The sequence below is a fragment of the Mesoplodon mirus genome (genome assembly GCF_964341445.2).
Source record: "Mesoplodon mirus genome assembly, chromosome: 9".
Taxonomy (NCBI): Eukaryota; Metazoa; Chordata; class Mammalia; order Artiodactyla; family Ziphiidae; genus Mesoplodon; species Mesoplodon mirus.
The window spans coordinates 96,909,343-96,933,046 of record NC_138985.1 but is presented as its reverse complement, the minus strand read 5'-3'; the positions used below and the strand labels follow the sequence as shown (position 1 = coordinate 96,933,046).

At 38.9% G+C, this 23,704-nt stretch overlaps 1 protein-coding gene across 2 annotated transcripts in view; it reads right to left on the bottom strand.

The window, feature by feature from the left end:
• The window catches only part of LRGUK (leucine rich repeats and guanylate kinase domain containing), a 118,945-nt gene that overhangs the window by 81,022 nt on the left and 14,219 nt on the right, over window positions 1–23,704 (bottom strand). For both annotated transcript variants that reach the window (XM_082632944.1, XM_082632945.1), the window contains exons 4-6: window positions 16,772–16,872; window positions 13,059–13,140; window positions 3,283–3,407 (exon numbers count right to left, since the gene is read on the bottom strand). In XM_082632944.1, the coding sequence (XP_082489070.1) occupies window positions 3,283–3,407; window positions 13,059–13,140; window positions 16,772–16,872 (308 nt within the window). The remainder of the gene's footprint in view (window positions 1–3,282; window positions 3,408–13,058; window positions 13,141–16,771; window positions 16,873–23,704) is intronic.

Below are 23,704 nucleotides of genomic sequence, written 5' to 3'. Positions count from 1 at the left end.
GTTCTATTTTGAGTTTTTTAAGGGAACTCCATACTGCTCTCCATAGTGGCTGTATCAATTTACATTCCCACCAACAATGCAAGAGGGTTCCCTTTTCTCCACACCCTTTCCAGCATTTATTGTTTGTAGATTTTTTGATGATGGCCATTCTAACTGGTGTGAGGTGATACCTCACTGTAGTTTTGATTTGCATTTCTCTAATGATTAGTGATGTTGAGCATCCTTTCATGTGTTTGTTGGCAATCTGTATATCTTCTTTGGAGAAATGTCTATTTAGGTCTTCTGCCCATTTTTGGATTGGGTTCTTCATTTTTTTGATATTGAGCTGCATGAGCTGCTTGTAAATTTGGAGATTAATCCTTTGCCAGTTGCTTCACTTGCAAATATTTTCTCCCATTCTGAGGGTTGTCTTTTTGTCTTGTTTATATGTTTTCCTTTGCTGTGCAAAAGCTTTTAAATTTCATTAGGTCCCATTTGTTTGTTTTTGTTTTTATTTCCATTTCTCTAGGAGGTGGCTCAAAATGGATCTTGCTTTGACTTATGTCATAGAGTGTTCTGCCTATGTTTTCATCTAAGAGTTTTATAGTGCCTGGCCTTACATTAAGGTCTTTAATCCATTTTGAGTTTATTTTTGTGTATAGTGTTGGTGTTAGGGAGTGTTCTAATTTCATTCTTTCACATGTAGCTGTCCAGTTTTCCCAGCAACACTTACTGAAGAGGCTGTCTTTTCCCCATTGTATATTCTTGCCTCCTTTACCAAAGATAAGGTGGTCATATGTGCACGGGTTTATCTCTGGGCTTTCTATCCTGTTCCATTGATCTATATTTCTGTTTTTGTGCCAGTACCATACTGTCTTGATTACTGTAGCTTTGTAGTATAGTCTGTAGGCAGGGAGCGTGATTCCTCCAGCTCCGTTTTTCGTTCTCAAGATTGCTTTGGCTATTTGGGGTCTTTTATGTTTCCATACAAATTGTGAAATTTTTTGTTCTCGTTCTGTGTAAAATGCCATTTGTAGTTTGATAGGGGATTGTACTGAATCTGTAGATTGCTTTGGGTAGTAGAGTCATTTTCACAATGTTGATTCTTCCAATCCAAGAACATGGTATATCTCTCCATCTGTTTGTATCATCTTTAATTTCTTTCATCAGTGTCTTACAGTTTTCTGCATACAGGTCTTTTGTCTCCTTAGGTAGGTTTATTCCTAAGTATTTTATTCTTTTTGTTGCAATGGTAAATGGCAGTGTTTCCTTAATTTCTCTTTCAGATTTTTCATCATTGGTATATACGAATGCAAGAGATTTCTGTGCATTAATTTTGTGTCCTGCTACTTTACCAAATTCATTGATTAGCTCTAGTAGTTTTCTGGTAGCGTCTTTAGGATTCTCTATGTATAGTATCATGTCATCTGCAAACAGTGACAGCTTTACTACGTCTTTTCCAATTTAGATTGCTTTTATTTCTTTTTCTTTTCTGATTGCTGCGGCTAAAACTTCCAAAACGTATGTTGAGTAATAGTGGTGAGAGTGGGCAACCTTGTTTTGTTCCTGATCTTAGTGGAAATGGTTTCAGTTTTTCACCATTGAGAACGATGTTGGCTGTGGGTTTGTCATATATGGGCTTTATTATGTTGAGGTTAAGTTCCCTCTATGCCTACTTTCTGCAGGGTTTTTATCATAAATTTGTGTTGAATTTTGTCGAAAGCTTTTTCTGCATCTATTGAGATGATCGTATAGTTTTTATCCTTCAATTTGTTAATATGGTGTATCACATTGATTGATTTGTATATATTGAAGAATCCTTGCATTCCTGGGATAAACCCCATTTGATCATGGTGTATGATCCTTTTAATGTGCTGTTGGACTCTGTTTGCTAGTATTTTGTTGAGGATTTTTGCATCTATGTTCATCAGTGATATTGGCCTGTAGTTTTCTTTCTTTGTGACATCCTTGCCTGGTTTTGGTATCAAGGTGATGGTGGCCTCATAGAATGAGTTTGGGAGTGTTCCTCCCTCTGCTATATTTTGGAAGAGTTTGAGAAGGATAGGTGTTAGCTCTTCTCTAATGCTTGACAGAATTCACCTGTGAAGCCATCTGGTCCTGGGCTTTTGTTTGTTGGAAGATTTTTAATCACAGTCTCAATTGCAGGGCTTCTGACTGGTCTGTTTATATTTTCTATTTCTTCTTGGTTCAGTCTCAGAAGGTTGTGCTTTTCTAAGAATTTGTCCATTTCTTCCAGGTTGTCCATTTTATTGGCATATAGTTGCTTGTACTAATCTCTCATGATCCTTTGTATTTCTGCAGGGTCAGTTTTTACTTCTCCTTTTTCATTTCTAATTCTGTTGATATGAGTCTTCTCCTTTTTTTTCTTGATGAGTCTGGCTAATGGTTTATCAATTTTGTTTATCTTCTCAAAGACCCAGCTTTTAGTTTTATTGATATTTGCTACTGTTTCCTTCATTTGTTTTTCATTTTTTTCTGATGTGATCTTTATGATTTCTCTCCTTCTGCTAACTTTGGGGTTTTTTTGTTCTTTCTCTAATTGCTTTAGGTGTAAGGTTAGGTTGTTTATTTGAGATGTTTCTTGTTTCTTGAGGTTGGATTGTATTGGTATAAACTTCCCTCTTAGAACTGCTTTTGCTGCATCCCATGGGTTTTCGGACATCATGTTTTCATTGTCATTTGTTTCTAGGTATTTTTTAATTTCCTCTTTGATTTCTTCAGTGATCTCTTGGTTATTATAAAAATATTCTTAATAGTTGCTAAAAGTATGCCTTCCTTTCTCAGTGTTAAAGTCAATCTTTTTTTTTTTTTTTTTTTTTTTTGCGGTACACGGGCCTCCCACCATTGTGGCCTCTGCTGTTGCAGAGCACAGGCTCTGGACGTGCAGGCTCAGTGGCCATGGCTCACGGGCCCGGCCGCTCCGCGGCATGTGGGATCTTCCTGGACTGGGGCACGAACCTGTGTCCCCTGCATCGGCAGGCAGACTCTCAACCACTGCACCACCAGGGAAGCCCAAAGTCAATCTTTTAAAAAATGAAATTTGTGTACCACATTAGGAAATCATTTTACTTTAGCATGAATTATTCATCACACACACACACGCGCACACACACACACACACAGCCACCCCAGATATGGAAAGGAGCAAACAGAACTAAAGACAATGACATTTCATGAAGGAATTAGCTCTTTATAAAACTGAAAAATCGTAACTATCATTAATATATTTGCTAAGACATTAACTAGTACTTCTATAAAGAATAACACTTTTTTTAGACTCACCAGACAAAGTATTTTGATCGGTAACATTCCTAAGCCATTAATGGTTGTGATCTTATTCTTGGCCAAACTAAGGTGGGTAAGACTGCTGCACAGCTCTAGTCCGTTGATTTCAGCTATCTCATTGCCTATACACGACTATGTTTAAGGAAAATGGTATTAGAAACATTTGGAAGAAAAAATGAATTAGTGTCAAATCATCATTAGAAAAATCAGGCAACAGCATAAATAAAAAAGTACTCTATGCTAATATAGGATGAATGCTATATCTTAAAATGATATTTTTTTCATATAGAAGTTAATAGTGCACCAGGTAAAATTAGTTTGTTTTTTTTAAAGGCATAGCTTTTGAGTGTGCTCAGTTGCCTTTGTGTTCATATGTGACTCATTTAATCAGTGAGGAAAAACACTTCAGAGTGGTCCAACGCTGCCACCTTGGCAGTGTTTTTTCCTTGGTTCCTTAATGGTCTCCATGAGAAACGCTTGTACTTTTCCACAGGCAGAACTGAATCCAGGGTTGCCCTGGAGAGGCACATGCACTTTATCATCCCCATAACCAGGGAAACAGCCCGGGAGGTGTCATCTGCAGAAAATGGGTGATACTGAGAGGAATAGCCTTTTCTTCTATCTGTATTGGCTTCTCTTCTCTTTATAATAAATGAGGCCTAAACTCAGCCTTCTTTTCCTCATCTGTTGATTTTCTATTTATTTTAAAATTTAACTCTTACGTTTTGTTTTCCATCCTTATAGTCACCTAAAAGTGCAAACTCAAAGTCACCAATTCTACTTACCTCTCTCTATCCTCAATCTTTCTGGCAAATTTCTAGGATTTAATATCACTTCTCCACCCAAGCTCAGTTTTCCCTCCCAAGTAGCATAAAATATCACCATTTTCTCAGCCACTTGTAATCTTCAGGGCGTCCAATCATCACCAAAACCTGGCATTTTTGCTTTAAAACATTTCTTCAAATATGTCCTTCCTTTTCATTCACCCCTCTGCCAACTTAATTCAGCTTTAGCACCAATGGATACCTCTAACATCCATTTCTTCCTGCCCTCAAGTCACCTTACACACTGTAGTCAGGTTAATTTTTTTCAAAATATTGACTGGATATCATGCTTCAATTAAAAAATTCTCACAGGACAAATTCCAAATTCTTCACTCTGGCATTTAAGGCCCTTTACTTTAAGCAAAACCTATTTATCGAATTTCATCCCCATAATAATCCAGTGAGAATGCTCCAATTCTGCCAGGTCAATCTTCTCAATAGTTCTGGAATATACCCCTTGACTTTCTTAATTTTTTTAAATACTGCTTTCCTACTTATTTCTAAACCCTACCCATTCTTCAGGACTTAATTTGAAATTCCACTTTTTAAAGTTTTTTCTCTTTTTTAACATTTGCATTAAACCAACATCTTAAGTATTTCTTTTTGACAACCTCATTTCCCTACTTCTATTAGTTTTTAATTACATAAGTAAATACAGGTGACAGATTGGGAGAATATATTCACAACATATATAGTATACAAAGAATTACTATCTAGAAAACATAAAGAATGACAATAACCCAATAGAAAATGGGGTAAGAATATATCCAGGAAATTCCCAGAAGAGCAAATCCTAGCAGCTAACATAATAAACATATGAAAAGACACTCTGCTTCACCTGTAGTAGGGAGAAAGCAAATTAAGATGCTATCCTTTGCCTACTAGTTTGGCAAACATTTTCAAGCTTTTGAAGAACAGATTCTTTCATACTACTGGGTGAGAGGGTTCATTATGGTATAGCCTCTCTGGAGGCAATTTGGCAGTGACTATTATAATTGTAAATATCAGATCAATTCCAATTCTTGGTATCAGCTCGAGACAAACTCTTTCTTCCTCAAAGCCTTTTCTGGTCAACTTCTAACACCCCACCTATAGAGATTAATCACAGAATCAACAAATTTTTTGGGGGGGAAAGGAAGGGACTGTAAGTATCACAGAAACATACATTTTGACTCACAATTATTTGCAGTTATCCTAACTCTACTACTTACTAGTTATGTGATGTAATTTCTCTCTGCTCAGATTTTTCATCTGTAAAATGGAGACAACATCAGGCTGCCGTGAAGGCCAAAAGTTACATCATGAGAAAAAATTTAGAAAATGTATGTAAGTGAGTTGTACAAGTACCTCACAATTATAAGGCATTGTTATCGTTACTAAATTACAAGCAAATGAGCCCAAGGAATCACATCCTCTGCCTCTTGGCCAGCAGCACAAAAAGGAGGATTCAGGCCAGGACTGATTCTGAAAGAACAAAGCCAGAGACAGAGTTTAATTAAGAAACTAAAAGCAATGATGAGAAAATATTGCCAAATGAACCAGAAATTCCTTGATTTTCCTCACTGGTTCCAGATTCAATCCTTGGGCTGAAGCATAGCTCGGCTTGTTGTCAACATGCATTTCAAAACCACTTTCATAAAGCTTCCTGCCAGACTAGCTCTACAAATAGACACTTATGCTCACAAACATGATTCTTCTTTCTGCTTCCATTTTCTTTGGGCTATTTAAACAATCACTCTATAGATGAAATAAAATATCCTCAGTGTAGCAATCTTTGGTAAGAAAAATTAAGCACGGAAAACTTCAAATGGCCATTTGTCTTAATCCAGCAGAGGAAGCAACAGTCTTTAAGTCCTATTTCAGGAGCACTAGTGTCTTGGTAGCTCAGCTTCAACAGAAACGAAGATACTCTGAATTATGACAGAGAGTAAAACAAATGCTTGTGGGTGGCTGAGTCAGGAAGCACTCCCATGGGAAGCAGGCAAGGATTAGAAAACTAGAAAACAGGAATCTGGACACTGTCAAGAGATAATGGGAACTGAAAAGGAAAGCCTGTTGACTGTGTATACAGTAATTTTCCAAGACATTAGAGGCCATTCCCTTGGTGCATCCAGCTTACTCTCTAGCTTTGACTAGTAGGGCAAGTCATGTTTTATGAAATTAGTATTGCAAGGGCCAAAAGGAGGAGGAATACAGATGCCCCCCTGCAGTCATGGCCATGGCTTCTGCAGCTGCCACTGCCATCGCGCACAGCACTGGGGCAAAGGGTAAGGAGCTGACTGAACATCTCTGCTGAGAAATAGGTTCATTTCACCAAAACTGTCTCCTATTTCCCAACTCTTCACTCTCCTTTAAATTTCAAGGAATTTTAGGCACTATAAATTACAGGTGACCCTTGACAAACAGGTCTGAAATGTATGGGTCCACTTATACATGGATTTTTTTTTTCACTAAATACATACTACAGTGGTACACCATCTGTAGAGGTTGGTTGAATCCACTGGTGCACAACCGTGGATACAAAGGGCTTACTGAAAAGTTATGTGTGGCTATCCGATTGCTCTGGGATCAGTCCCCTAACCCCCACCATTATTCAAGGGTCAACCGCAATCAAGCTCGTAAGAGTACTTTTCACAGTGGCACAACGGCTTTCCCTGCTAATTACTCCCACGGTCACATCATATGTGACTGCCAGCAATGCCAACAGTCAATATGAAGGACTGGTCCATCCAGAGCTCTAAGTTCAGGAATACCTTTATCTCTCCAATCTCCCATTTTCTTAAGAACTTTCATGAAATGCTACTTGCCCTTCCTCCTAACATTATTCTTTCATGTTCTTTCATAAGTCTTGGGACTTTCCGATAAGAAGAAATATAATTAGATAAGCCACTAAACTATTACAATGAATTAGCTTATTGAGTTAATCCTCTTAGGTATAGTTTAATTTTAAAAGGCTACTATCAGGAGAAAGAGACTCAAAGAATACAAGATCATCATACTGCATTCCAGCTCTAAAATTTTATGATTCTATGAATAAATCTTTTACAGTGGAATGTTAGATCCTCATGGAAACTGAGTGAAGGAATCCAAAGGCACATAAGCATAACTTTACAGCTAGGGAAAACCCCAACAATATATTTTTACATTTTGGCGATGCTGTCAGCAGTTCACAGTGCTTGACATGAATTATTCACTAGTCAGCATTTGCTCTTATTCATTTGTCTACAACCGTAAAATATGGGCCGGGTGTACAGAAAACAGTTACTAAGAAATAAATAGGAAATCCATCACAATTCTCTTAGTGGAAAGAACCACAATGATGACTTTAATCAAAACTAATCCTGAAGGATCTATATCACCTTACCAGTGAAAAATGTTCTTCACTATGGGAGTGAATATCTTTAAGAAATGAAACATGCATACACTTCAAATGGCTATGTGATAAAAGTAGTAATTATTCAATGAATTGCAACATGAGAAGAACAATGGAATGCAGAAGACTAGTCTCAGCTCAACCATTTGCCAAATAATATCGGACGTTTCCCTGAGTCTCAGGCTCCTCTCCCATAAAATAACAGCACTAGATGATCCCTAAAGTCCTGTCTGGATTTAAAATTTCAATAAATCACTTTTTAAAAACTTCATGATTCTATAATCATGGAATAAATTCCAATGATCAATTAATATTTATAGGTAAAAAATAAACTGCATCCTTTCTTAAGACTAAATAAATATACTAATCCTCAGCAAAATTTATCCTCTTTCAATTTGGGGTGATTATCAATTAATCATCAGTTGCCCACCTACAGAAGGAAAAAATAGCATAATAAGATTAACTTAAAAAGTTGATACTTTATAGCTAAAGCTTCATTCTAAGGTATTAACATAATCTACTACAGCCACATTGCCAGCACTACTAGCTTGATTAACTGATTTGTTTTTCATTTTCAATAACTGCTTTCAATATTGATAATTATACTTCTCGTTTAATTTTATTTTAAACAAACGTGCCATTTTTTTTCCCTCAAATAGAAAACACAGATGCTCACAAAGGAAAGCTTGAGTAAATACAAAAAGTTTAAAGAAAGGTAACAGCCAAATTTCTAAAGCATTTAAAAAAGGACAAATGGAATGGCAGCAGATGAGAAAAGCATGACATTCAAGATATAACAGACAGGACTGATTAGCTTAGAGCTGTGGATCTCAAAGTGTGGTCCTCAGACCAGCAATGCCAGCCAGCATCATCCAGGAACTTGTTAGATACGCAAGTTCTCAGGTACCACCCCAGACCTACTTAACCAAAAGCTCTGGAGGGTGGGGACCAGAAATAGGTGTTTTAACAAGCCCTCCAGGGAATTCTGATAGAGCTGGACTTTGACATTTGGTAACTAACTGTTTTCAAGGAAATTAATTTCTAAGTTTCAAATTTTAAAAAATGTTAATGAAGACAGGCACATCATTGGCCATACATGGCCTGCTTTTATTAACTTTTAAAACTCTGATGAATATTCTTGAAACCACCACCATTCCCAGCCCAAGAAGTAGAACATTAGCAGTAAGTTACATCTACCTCTGCACACCTCTCCTGTCATGTCTTGACGGCTCCCTCTCAGAGATAACCCCTAGGCTGAATTGCCTATTTCTTCTTCCCTTTCCCCTTTGGTTTTATATCTAAATTATATTTGGTTTGGAATTCCCTGGTGGTGCACTGGTGAAGAATCCGCCTGCCAGTGCCGGGGACACGGATTCGATCCCTGGTCCGGGAAGATCCCACATACCACGGAGCAACTAAGCCTGCGTGCCACAACTACTGAGCCTGTGCTCTAGAGCCCACGAGCCACAACTACTGAGCCCACACACCGCAACTACTGAAGCCGGCACGCCTAGAGCCCGTGCTCCACAACAAGAGAAGCCACCGCAATGAGAAGCCCGCGCACCGCAAGAAAGAGTAACCCCCGCTCGCCGCAACTAGAGAAAGCCCGCGTGCAGCAACGAAGACCCAACGCAGCCAAAAATTAAAAACATTTTTTAACTAAAATTTTTTTTTTAATTTTAAAAAATTTAAAAAAATTATATTTGGTTGTATTAACAGTCAACTTTACTGGTGCATGGAGATATATACAGTTCATTCATTTTCACGACTATATATATGATAATGCTATTGTATCAGTATACCATAATTTATTTATGCTCTCTTATCAAGGAATATTTGGGCTATTTCCAATTTTTGCTATTACAAGCCTCCAGGTACACGTATACTAAACTTCCTGTATATAGGAATGAAAGTGCTAGATCATAGAAAACGTGGATGTTCAACTTTACAAGATTGCACAAAATTGTTTTCCAAAGTGGTTGAACTAGTTTCACACCCATAAGGAAGAAAAATAGAGATCCTCTTGACCTATGTGTTCTCCAACACATGGTATTTTTAGATTTCTTACATTCTGTCAACTGAATGGATATGATATAGTATATTGTGAGCTTGACTTGCATTTCTCTGAATACAAATGAGGTTGACATGTCTTCGTATGTTTGTTAGCCTTTCTGATTCATTTTCTATAAAATTATATTTACACATCTTCTCCCATCTTCATATCCAGGAACATGCTATAATATATTTCCCTTTAATTAGGTCTTTAATACCCTTCAATAAAGTTTTATTATGTTCCCCCGACAGGTCTTATTCATCTTTAATAAGATAAATATTTTTGTAAATGGCGTTTCAAGGTTGTGTTTTCTGGTTGCTTGTTTGTGGTGCAGAGTAATGCAATCGATTTCTGTTTATTGAAGTCATATCCAACTACCTTGTTGAACTCTCAAAACTCTATTATTTCTAGTAGTTTATTGCAAGTTCTTTTTTATATTCTGTAGACAATCATATCATTTGCAAGAAATGACTTTTTCTCCTTATCAATCTTTATACTTTGCTTTCATTTCTTTCTCTTATGATGCTGAGTAGGACCTCTTAAACAATGACGGTTAGAAGTGGCAAAGGCGGTTATCTTGTCTTGTATCCTTGATTTTAAAGAGTGCTTAGAACATGTCCCCAGTTAGGATAAAGTTTGTTTCAAATATTTTTGTTGACATTCTTATCAAGTTGAGGAAATTCCCTATTACTAGTTTACTAAGAGTTTTTATTGTGAATGAAGAATGGATTCTATTAAATTTTTTGCATCTATTGAGCTTCTATATCTATTTATCATATGATTTATTTCCCTTAATCTGTTCATGTCATTAATGACATTTTAAATTTTTCTGAAGTTAAACTATCCTTACATTCATGAGATAAACCTAACTTGGTCATGGTATATTATCTTTTTCATATACTGTCAGATTCAGTTTGCTAATATTTTGTTTAGGATTTTTACATCTATGTCACAAGTGAAATAAGCCTGTCATTTTCTTTTCTCTTACTGTTCCTTGTCTGGTTTGGGTAACAAAGTAACCTCATTAAAATGAATTGTGAATATGCCTTCTATTTTAAATCTTTGAAAGAATTTGTTCATTTTTTAAAGGTTTGTTCTTGAAAGTTGGGGGGTTTTGTATGCAGATTTTTAATTTAATTGATTTTAATTTGTAATGAACTAGTTTTATAGTTGTAGGACTACTCAGGGTTTCTATCTCCAAGTCAGTGCTTTGGTGTATAACATTTTTCTAGGGATTTATCCATTTCACCTAAGTTTTTAAATGTTCTGGCATTAAAAAGTTGTTTAGAAATTCTTTTTTATCTCAAAGCTTTTAAGTCTTTTCAAAACTCTAATTACATAATTATACACAATATGATATGCCTGAACGGAACAAAAGAAAGAGGCATAGTTAGTACTGTTTAAAAATTAGCCTACTCTCTTTTCAAAACTGTAAGCCATCTAAGAAGTAGTTTATGAAGGGGAGCTAGTTCTGGGTATTTGTCTTTGCATTTTTAAAAACAAAGATGAGGAATTGTGCCACGGTATTTACATTCTAATTATGTGTCTACGTTCTGAATTCCAATCGGTTCTGATGTAATAAAACTTTTTACACTTTGGAGATAAGACTCCATTGTTACATCTAAAGTCAAGTTTAAAAAACCCTGATTCCTTCCTCCATTGACATTTACAAAGTCACAACAGTTCAGCTTTTTACATGGAAAGATAAATTTATGTAGAAATTAAGACTTTCATGATAGAAATGTTTTAAAATGCATCCTCCATTTTCAGTCCAAAATACTGTGGAGTTGTTTTCTCTGGCAATTCCATGCTTGCACATAGAGTATTTTCTGGGAGATAGAACTCCAAACTTCTGTGTCACCATTCTGACTCAGGGTACACTGAAGAACAGAAGGAGCTCTGGATGCTCAATCCCTTTTGTCTGGTTGGAGTTTAGGGGGGCAGCTGACGTCTAGACCAGTGCTCCTCAAGCTTTAGTATGAACTCACATCACCTGGGGGTCTTGTTAAAAATGCAGATTCTGATTTCAGAGGTCTGGGGTAGCATCCAAGAGTCTGCATTTCTAAAAAGTTCCAGGCAATGCTGACACTGCTGGTGGTCCCTGGGGAGCATTCTTCTAGATGGCCTGAGATGAGTAGATCTCTGAGCCAGACAGCTTCTGGGCCGTCAGACTCTATCTCTTTCCAAATGCAATATATGCAACAGTCAAGCAGAAAGTGCAGGTTCTATGGACGGGTGCCGCTAATGTGTACTTTTAGTTTGTCATCAAAACATTTCATTTTGATCATTTTCTCATTCGGCTACGTTCAAGAAAACTTGCTCATTTCAAGAGCACCCTCTAAATGTCCACTAATTGCTCATTTTCACACACAAGTTCTAAAGAGAGTGATGTGATGCTTTAAGCTTTCCATCATATACAAATAAAGCATTTTTCCTACAAAATATGTCTTCAAGGAAACGTACCTTCTGTTCTCCCCACATCTCGAGAGCCTCATTACTAGTGTGTACTAGCTGCTGCCACATCCCTGGAATGAGGCACCCGAGGGCAACCAATTCATTCTCCACTCTGCCCTGAAAAATCCTCAGGGGGGGTAGAAAGATACTGAGAAAGAGAAGGCGCTGCTCCCTTATCACCCAGAGAACACTGGTCTCTAGGGTAAGGAAGAGATTCAAGCTCATTAAACTCACAGATCCCCAGTCAACCCCTTAGGGTCCAGAAGCTGGAGTGTGTCTATGTTAAGGTAGGTGCTCTGTTTGCACAGGAGCCTGGCTCATGAAACAGATATGTTCTTGAAGTTGGCTGCAAATCAAAAATTGTTGGTTTTACTTTTTTAAAATTTTTATGAAAGCATCATTTGAGATACACTAGAGAGGACTGCTAGTTAAAGGGAGCTTAGTGTGAATTCTTTTTTTTTTTTTTTTTGCAGTACGCGGGCCTCTCACTGTTGTGGCCTCTCCCGTTGCGGAGCACAGGCTCCAGACGCGCAGGCTCAGCGGCCATGGCTCACGGGCCTAGCCGCTCCGCGGCATGTGGGATCTTCCCGGACCGGGGCACGAACTCGTGTCCCCTGCATCGGCAGGCGGACTCCCAACCACTGCGCCACCAGGGAAGCCCAGTGTGAATTCTTTTGTAAAATAAATAATCACTAATTTTGGCCGTATCTGGATTTTCTGATACTGAATTTACATAAAATAGGGCCCCAGTTTAAGCAAATTTGAAGAAAGGAGTTGGGTAAAACAGAACTTCTTATCTGGTTCTAGAATTAAAAATAAGCCTATGTTTATCAGAGAATGACTGTCTTCTTAGCTTTTCAGGTGTAAGATGTTCTTGGCAAGCTCTGATTTGCACTCTTACTCCTTGGTCAGTAAAATATCCTCATTTTGTGAATATCAATTCTTAACCGTTTAAATGAGTCACACATCTCTAGTAAATTGCCTATTCGGCACTATTCCAGGTCATCCAGTACACATGTATTAATGGGCCTCTTAATCAAACTTTCCCCTTTAATCATTCAAAGGATACTGTCCAAAATTAGTTTCGTGAGAGAGTCATATGCCGACAAATCACACATTTCCGAAATTTGGTTGTAGGAAAAATCCACCTTCTGATAAGAGAAAGAGAGCAGGATGTTATACTTTATTTCTCATTCATCTTAACCACACAATTACTTGCACAACAAGTATGTATGTTCTGATGAGGGGTTACAATTCATAGTTGAAAATACACGCAGGCTAACGTACTTCCTTTGTGTTTAATCGTTTCCTAGCTGGGACCCTCGTCTGCCCATTTTGAGAGGTACTAAGGGGGAGACCCTTCCCCATGGCTGGCGCGGACAGCTGCGCAACAGAAACGCTTTCTGTTTCTTCAGTCACTCTCCCCATTTTCAGCACTTATTTTAAACTTTCTTGATCTTCCTTCAGAGCTTACCTCAGTTTCACCCTTACTAACCACCATGTCTTCATTTTCACTGACGCCCAATAGCCTGTGTTCATTTAGTTTATATGCACACCTTGCTTCCTGCTTCTTTGCCTTCTCTGTTTCTGGCTCAATTTACTCTCCTGTGTCACCCCCTAAAGGCTAGAAAAGTCTTTCTTATTCATCCCTCAGGCCATACCTCATCCACTCAGCACCCTTTCTCAAACTTGACTATCTTAGGAAAGCATTTTCAACAATATTGGTTGTTCCTACTCAAAAATATGAGAAAGAAAAACAACATTAAATAACTTTAATTATTCACCTACTGGCAAAAGATTAAAAAAAATTTTTTTAAACACTGCATCAATGTGCTAGGCACATGGTAAGCATTTTCTGGAAAACTATCAAGCAATTATAAAATAAGTACTATTATTATCTTCTTGTGCCCTTTAAAGCAGTAATTTTACCTCCCCCCACCCATGCACTAAGATTATTTTTATCCATGTATTAAATACTTTAAATACTAAAAACTTTAAATACTGGACACTAAAAAAAACTTTGAAAACAGCTCAAGTGGCAAGTGTAGAAAATTGGTTAAGTTGATTACAATACAGCAACAAGACTGCATAGTAAGTAAAATACAAGTATGTGAATTATGTGAAGAAATAGAAATGTGCAAACAAAATCCTGTTAAAAAAAATCAGAAACAAAATTTTATGCATATACAAATTGCAACTATGTAAAATGCATTCCATGACTTAATTAAAAAGTCAGTTTGGCATGATAAAATGAAATTACTTATTTGCTTTCTTCTTCTATATAATAATGATGGGCTAGAAATAAACTTATAATTATCTAGGTTTACTTATAGCTGACATTTTTCCATCAACACCTTTCATTCTTGTGCCACAGCTTGTGTGTGCTTATGATACCTATCTAACTACACACCTGTTGGGACTATATGCCAATTCTGTGCCCTCCATGCACTTATGATACTGGGCTTGTTGAGAGACCTTAAAAGGGTTATGATATTGCCCCGACTCTCACTGGGAGTTCCACTGGAACCCAGAGCTTGTAAGAAGTGCCCATCAATCAAACGAACCTTCTTCACCTACTAAGAGCAAAATCATTCTAGGAAATACAAAAAGGGTACAAGTATAAGCTCCTGCTCTTTGGGACATGTATGCTTTCTTTGGTTGGTGGCACAAGGCACATAGATAATAAATGAAACATAAGCAGAACTTTCCAAGAGGGTGAGACATTATATACAAGCGCGATTTACTGGAAAAATGGGCTTTGGGTCTCAGACACGGGGTTCAATGCCAGCCCTGTGACCTCCCAGCAAAGGTTAAGTAAGTTATTTAACCTTTCTGTGCTTCTGCACACTCATCTGTAAAATGGGACCATCCCAGCTGCCTCACAGTTCTATTGGGAGGATTTAGTAAGATCCTGCATTGAAAACATTGGAAGGCCTCAATCATTCCCCTCCCAGGTTCACAAAGGGTTCACTTAGGGTTCACACAGGGTTCAAGTACCTCGTCAGGGGCACTCTGGCACTTTGCAAGCACCTTCCTAAAGTTACCAATACATTTGCTCTTAATTCTCTAGGAACTTAAACATTGAGGTATCTGCCATAACGATGGAAACACATCATTATACATTTGTCCAAACCCACAGAACGTACAACACCAAGAGTGAATCCTAATGTAAACTGTGGACTTCAGATGATTATGATGTGTCAGTGTAGGTTTGAGTGTAACAAATGTCCCACTCTGGTGGGGGATGTTGATAATGGGGAGGCTGTGCATTTGTGGGGGCAGGAGATATATGGGAAATCTCTGCACTTTCTCCTCAATTTTGCTATGAATCTAAAACTGCTCTTAAAAAAAAGATGGGGTACCTGATTTGTTTTTGTTTACTTGTGCAGTCTTTTGGGGAGGGGGTGAGGCAAGGTTGTGAATGAAAGAAACTCCAGGCAAGTTTTTCCCAAAGAAACGGGTCACGCTCTTGCCATGGCTGATTTCACTGGGGCTTAGGGCAAGGCAGAAGGGGACAGCAAAGGAGGGAGAATCAAGACAGCTCTGCAAGAACAATTCCTGATGACCTGGAGACCACAAGGCCCCATACTAAGGACAAATAGGCACCTTGTGTGGCTTTTCTGGATAAAGGAATGTCACCACAGCAATAACTGTAATTTCAAAGGGAAAAAACTCACTACTGATAAAAATGTAGCAATGTGAAATAACAGAAGAAAAATTAAGAAAGCTGTCTCACTGACAGTATGGAGGATGTCAGATTCTTGATTTCAAAGACTCATATTTGTGCAAGCTCCAGCACAATACCTTGGATCTACATTAATTTGGCTTGTAAACAAAATTAAATAGGTAATAAAAGGAAATCATTGATGTTCACTCCTTAAAACAACTTTTTAATGAAATATTTGAGTCCAATAGAAAAATACTCATCCCAAGCTGTGGCAATGGTTCCCAAATTTGTCAGCATGTTAGAGCCACCTGGGCAGGGTCTTTTAGAAATTCCCACACCCAGGCCTTACTCTGGACCACTTGAACCAGAATATCTGGCAGTGGGATCCAGGCATCAGTAGTCTTTAAAACTCTCCAGGTGATTCCAGTGTGCAGAAAATCAGAGTACCATTAATCTATGACCTCTCTGCTTACATGTGGTCCATGGACCAGCAGCAATGGCTCATCAGGAAGGTTGTTAGAAAGCAGAGCCTAAGGCCCACCTCAAACCTACTGGATCAGAATCTCATTTTCACAAGAACGCCACATGACCTACACACACATTAAAGTATGAGACTCAGTGCTCCACAGCAGAGTAAGCTGCTCCATCAACCACCATTCACAGAGTTTCATTCTGCCTCAGAAATGCAAAAGCAAGTACAGAGAAGCAAGAATGAAGATCTGAAATCACTGCTTTCTAAACAAAAGTAAAGGTTGGATCAATAAAGAAGGCAAAATTTAAGCCCCCAGGAAATTTTTACAGAATTTTCAGGTATAAAATTGTTCTGCTATAATAAAAATACACAAACAATAACTAGTATTTAAATGAAGCAGAGAAAAGGGAAAGAAGTTAGTTCATTGGTTTGGACATTAGGTTTTAGCAAAGCTTCTGAAAAAGATAATCTCTTGAAAGACCATCTCCCTTTTCTAAAATAAATGATACACAAATCCTTCTCCTTTTTTATTTCATTTCTCCTCTGTCTTATTCTCTCTGAATTCTCTTTTAGTGCTGTTTTGCTCATTAATGTATTTCACAAACCAGTTAACACATGTAATTAGTGTATTAATAAAATCTACCTTGAGATTTTTGGGTGGCTTGAAATTGAAGAATGTCGTCAGTTTATTCTGAGAAGCATTAAGTTCTAGAAGATAAGGCATACAGCTCACACAAGACAAATCTGAGGGGTAAAATGAATAAAGAATAAGGTAAGTCAATAAAATAAAACTTAGACAAAGTCATTAAAAACAGCATACACTATATCAGAACATTTTAAAACTATACCAGTTGCAAGCACATCTTAATTATTCCAGATGAGTGAAATAAAAATAGGAATATGCAAAACACACACACACACACACACACACACACACACCATAGAAAATGCACCATGAGCCCACAATTTAACCTTCTTTTCCAGGGCCCCCCACTGGTCCCATCCCCATCCTCCATCACAACCAGGAAAGAAATGACCGAGGCTTCCTTATGGCCCAGCTCACTCTCCCCTGAGGTGCTAACAGTCAATGCTTCAAAAATGCCAGCCTTGGGGGAGACCTGCAAGATGGTGGAGGAGTTAGACGCAGAGACCTTCCTCCTGACAAATACATCAGAAACACATCTACAGAACACCTACTGAACGCTGGCAGAAGACCTCAGACCTCCCAAAAGGCAAGAAACTCCCCACGTACCTGGGTAGGGCAAAAGAAAAAAGAAAAAACAGAGACAAAAGAAAAGGGACTGGACATGCACCAGTGGGAGGGAGCTGGGGAGGAGGAAAGGTTTCCACACATTAGGAAGCCCCTTCGCGGGCGGAGACGGAGGGTGTGTGGGGGGAAGCTTCAGAGCCACGGAGGAGAGCACAGCAATAGGGGTGCAGAGGGCAAAGCGGAGGATTCCCACACAGAGGATCGGTGCCGACCGGCACTCAGCCTGAGAGGCTTGTCTGCTCACCCACCGGGGTGGGCGGGGGCCGGGAACTGAGGCTCGGGCTTCGGTTGGATAGTAGGGAGAGGACTGGGGTAGTGGTGTGAACACAGCCTGAAGGGATTAGTGCGCCACGGCTGGCCGGGAGGGAGTCCGGGGAAAGGTCTGGAGCTGCCGAAGAGGCAAGAGACTTTTTCTTCCCTCTTTGTTTCCTGGTGCTCGAGGAGAGGGGATTCAGAGCACCGCTTAAAGGAGCTCCAGAGATGGGTGCGAGCCGCGGCTATCAGCGCGGACCCCAGAGACGGGCGTGGGACGCTGGGGCTACTGCTGCTGCCACCAATAAGCCTGTGTGTGAGCACAGGACACTATCCACACCTCCCCTCCTGGGAGCCTGTGCAGCCCGCCACTGCCAGGGTCCCGTGATCCAGTCACAACTTCCCCATGAGAACACATGGTGCACCTCAGGCTGTTGCAACGTCACGCTGGCCTCTGCTGCCGCAGGCTCGCCCCGCACTCCATACCTCTCCCTCCCTCCGGCCTGAGTGAGCCAGAGTCCCCGAATCGACTGCTCCTTTAACCCTGTCCTGTCTGGGTGGGAACAGATGCCCTCAGGCAACCTACACACGGAGGTGGGGCCAAATCCAAAGCTGAACGGGGGGGGGGGGTGGGGGGGTGGGGGTGGGGAGCTGTGCAAACAAAGAGATAAGGGAAATCTCTCCCAGCAGCCTCAGGAGCAGTGGATTAACCTCCACAATCAACTTGATGTAACCTGCATCTCTGGAATACCTGAATAAACAATGTATCATCCCAAATTGAGGTGGTAGCTTTGGAAGCAATTATATATATATATTTTTCCATTTTCTCTTTGTGAGTGTATGTGTGTATGCTTCTTTGTGTGATTTTGTCTGTATAGCTTTGCTTTTACCGTTTGTCCTAGGGTTCTGTCTGTCCAGTTTCTGTTACTTTTCTTTTTTGGGATAGTTTTTAGCACTTCTTAAAATGGTGGATTTGCTTTTTGGTTTGGTTGCTCTCTTTTTTTAATTTTTAATAATTATTTTTTATTTTAATTATTTTATTTTTTTCTTTCTTTCTTTCTTTTTTTCTCCCTTTTCTTCTGAGCCATGTGGCTGACAGGGTCTTGGTGCTGCAGCCGGGTGTCAGGCTTGTGCCACTGAGGTAGGAGAGCCGAGTTCAGGACATTGGTCCACCAGAGACCTTCCGGCACCAGGTAATATCAAATGGCGAAAGCTCTCCCAGAGACCTCCATCTCAATGCTAACACTCAGCTCCACTCAACAACCAGCAAGCTACAGTGCTGGACACCCTATGCCAAACAACTAGCAAGACAGGAACACAACCCCGCCCATTAGCAGAGAGGATGCCTAAAATCATAATAAGGTCACAGAAACCCCAAACACACCACCAGACATGGTCCTATCCACCAGAAAGACAAGATCCAGCCTCATCCTCCAGAATACAGGCACCAGTCCCCTCCACCAGGAAGCCTACACAACACACTGAACCAATCTTAGCCACTGGGGACAGACACCAAAAACAACGGAAACTACGAACCTGCAGCCTGTAAAAAGGAGACCCCAAACACAATAAGTTAAGCAAAATGAGAAGACAGAAAAACACAAAGCAGATGAAGGAGCAATGTAAAAACCCACCAGACCAAACAAATGAAGAGGAAATAGGGAGTCTACCTGATAAAGAATTCAGAGTAAAGATAGAAATGATGATCCAAAATCTTGGAAATAGAATGGAAAAAATACAAGAAACAGTTAACAAGGATCTGGAAGAACTAAAGAGCAAACAAACAATGATGAACAACACAATAAATGTAATTTAAAATTCTCTAGAAGGAATCAATAGCAGAATAACTGAGGCAGAAGAACGGATAAGTGACCTGGAAGATAAAATAGTGGAAATAACTACTGCAGAGCAGATTAAAGAAAAAAGAATGAAAAGAATTGAGGACAGTCCCAGAGACCTCTGGGACAACATTAAATGCACCAACATTTGAATTATAGGGGTCCCAGAGAAGAAGAGAAAAAGAAAGGGACTGAGAAAATATTTGAAGAGATTATAGTTGCAAACTTCCCTAATATGGGAAAAGAAATAGTTAATCAAGTCCAGGAAGCATGGAGAGTCCCATACAGGATAAATCCACGGAGAAACACACCAAGACACATACTAATTAAACAATCAAAAAATAAATACAAAGAAAAAATATTAAAAGCAGCAAGGGAAAAATAACAAATAACACACAAGGGAATCCCCATAAGGTTAACAGCTGATCTTTCAGCAGAAACTCTACAAAACAGAAGGGAGTGGCAGGACATATTTAAAGCGATGAAAGGGAAGAAACTACAACCAAGATTACTCTACCCAGCAAGGATCTCGTTCAGATTCAATGGAGAAATTAAAACCTTTACAGACAAGCAAAAGCTAAGAGAATTCAGCACCACCAAACCAGCTTTACATCAAATGCTAAAGGAACTTCTCTAGGCAGGAAACACAAAAGAAGAAAAAGACCTACAATAACAAACCCAAAACAATTAAGAAAATGGTAATAGGAACATACATATCAACAATTACCTTAAATGTAAATGGATTAAATGCTCCAACCAAAAGACATAGACTAGCTGAATGGATACAAAAACAAGACCCATATATATGCTGTCTACAAGAGACCCACTTCTGACCTAGGGACACATAGAGACTGAAAGTGAGGGGATGGAAGAAGATATTCCATGCAAATGGAAATCAAAAGAAAGCTGGAGTAGCAATTCTCATATCACACAAAATAGACTTTAAAATAAAGACTATTACAAGACGCAGAGAAGGACACTACATAATGATCAAGGGATCAATCCAAGAGGAAGATATAACAATTGTAAATATATATGCACCCAACATAGGAGCACCTCAATACATAAGGCAAATGCTAACAGCCATAAAAGGGGAAATCGACAGTAACACAATCATGGTAGGGGACTTTAACACCCCACTTTCACCAATGGACAGACCATCCAAAATGAAAATAAATAAGGAAACACGAGCTTTAAATGACACATTAAACAAGATGGACTTAACTGATATTTATAGGACATTTCATCCAAAAACAACAGAATACATTTTCTTCCCAAGTGCTCATGGAACATTCTCCAGGATAGATCATATCTTGGGTCACAAATCAAGCCTTGGTAAATTTAAGAAAATGGAAATGGTATCAAGTATCTTTTTCGACCACAACACTATGAGACTAGATATCAATTATAAGAAAAAAATCTGTAAGAAATACAAATCCATGGAGGCTAAACAATATACTACTTAATAACCAAGAGATCACTGAAGAAATCAAAGAGGGAATAAAAAAATACCTAGAAAGAAATGACAATGAAAACACGATGACCCAAAACCTATAGGATGCAGCAAAAGCAGTTCTAAGAGGGAACTTTACAGCAATACAGTCCTACCTCAAGAAACAAGAAATATCTCAGTAAACAACCTAACATTACACCTAAAGCAATTAGAGAAAGAAGAACAAAAAATTTCCAAATTTAGCAGAAGGAAACAAATCATAAAGATCAGATCAGAAATAAATGAAAAAGAAATGAAGGAAACAATAGCAGAGATCAATAAAACTAAAAGCTGTTCTTTGAGAACATAAAATTGATAAACTATTAGCCAGATTCATCAAGAAAAAAGGGAAAAGACTCAAATCAATAGAACTAGCAATGAAAAAGGAGAAGTAACAATTGACACTGAAGAAATACAAAGGATCATGAGAGATTACTACAAGCAACTATATGTCAATAAAATGGACAACTTGGAAGAAACAGACACATCCTAAGAGAAGCACAACCTTCTGAGACTGAACCAGGAAGAAATAGAAAATATAAACAGACCAATCACAAACACTGAAATTGAGACTGTGATTAAAAACCTTCCAACAGGGCTTCCCTGGTGGCGCAGTGGTTGAGAGTCTGCCTGCTGATGCAGGGGACACGGGTTCGTGCCCTGGTCTGGGAAGATCCCATATGCCACGGAGCGGCTGGGCCCATGAGCCATGGCCGCTGAGCCTGCACATCCGGAGCCTGTGCTCTGCAACGGGACAGGCCACAACAGTGAGAGGCCCATGTACCGCAAAAAAAAAAAATAAAAATCTTCCAACAAACAAAAGGCCAGGGCCAGACGGCTTCAAAAGCGAATTCTATCAAACATTTAGAGAAGAGCTAACACCTATCCTTCTCAAACTCTTCCAAAATATAGCAGAGGGAGGAACACTCCCTAACTCATTCTATGAGGCCACTATCACCCTGATACCAAAACCAAACAAAGATATCACAAAGAAAGAAAACTACAGGCCAATATCACTGATGAACACAGACCCAAAAATCCTCAAAAAAATACTAGCAAACAAAATCCAACAGCACATTAAAAGCATCAACCACCAGGCTTCCATTGTGGCACAGTGGTTGGGAGTCCACCTGCCGATGCAGGGGACACAAGTTCGTGCCCTGGTCCAGGAGGATCCCACATGCCGTGGAGCAGGTGGGCCCGTGAGCCATGGCCACTGAGCCTGCACATCCAGGGCCTGTGCTCTGCAGTGGGAGAGACCACAGCGATGAGGGGCCCGCGTTCCGCAAAAAAAAAAAAAAAAAAAAAGCATCATACACCATGATCAAGTGAGGTTTATTCAAGGAATGAAAGGATTCTTCAATATATGCAAATCAATCAATGTGATACATTATATTAACAAATTGAAGGAAAAAAAACGTATGATCATCTCAAATATATGCAGAAAAAGGTTTTGACAAAATTCAACACCCATTTATGATAAAAAAACCTCCAGAAAGTAGGCATAGAGGGAACTTAACCTCAACATAATAAAGGCTATATATGACAAACCCACAGCCAACATTGTACTCTATGGTGAAAAACTGAAACCATTTCCACTAAGATCAGGAACAAGACAGGTTGCCCACTCTCACCACTATTATTCAACATAGTTTTGGAAGTTTTAGCCACAGCAATCAGAGAAGAAAAAGAAATAAAAGGAATCCAAATCGGAAAAGACTGTCGCTGTTTGCAGATGACATGATACTATACATAGAGAATCCTAAAGACACTACCAGAAAACTACTAGAGCTAATCAATGAATTTGGTAAAGTAGCAGGATACAAAATTAATGCACAGAAATCTCTTGCATTCCTATACACCAATGATGAAAAATCTGAAAGAGAAATTAAGGAAACACTGCCATTTACCATTGCAACAAAAAGAATAAAATACCTAGGAATAAACCTACCTAAGGAGACAAAAGACCTGTAGGCAGAAAACTATAAGACACTGATGAAAGAAATTAAAGATACAAATAGGTGGAGAGATATACCATGTTCTTGGATTGGAAGAATCAATATTGTGAAAATGACTATAGAACCCAAAGCAATCTACAGATTCAGTGCAATCCCTATCAAACTACAAATGGCATTTTTCACAGAACTAGAACAAAAAATTTCACAATTTGTATGGAAACATAAAAGACCCCAAAGAGCCAAAGCAGTCTTGAGAAAGAAAAACGGAGCTGGAGGAATCAGCCTCCTGGGCTTCAGACTATACTACAAAGCTACAGTAATCAAGACAGTATGGTACCGGCACAAAAACAGAAATATAGGTCAATGGAACAGTAGAGAAAGCCCAGAGATAAACCCAAACACATATGGTCACCTTATTTTTGATAAAGGAGGAAAGAATATACAATGGAGAAAAGACAGCCTCTTCAATAGGTGGTGCTGGGAAAAATGGACAGCTACATGTAAAAGAATGAAATTAGAACACTCCCTAACACCATACACAAAAATAAACTCAAAATGGATTAAAGACCTAAATGTAAGGCCAGACACTATAAAACTCTTACAGGAAACATAGGCAGAACACTCTATGACATAAATCACAGCAAGATCCTTTTTGACCCACCTCCTAGAGAAATGGAAATAAAGATAAAAATAAACAAATGGGACCTAATGAAACTTAAAAGCTTTTGCACAGCAAAGGAAACCATAAAGAAGACGAAAAGACAAC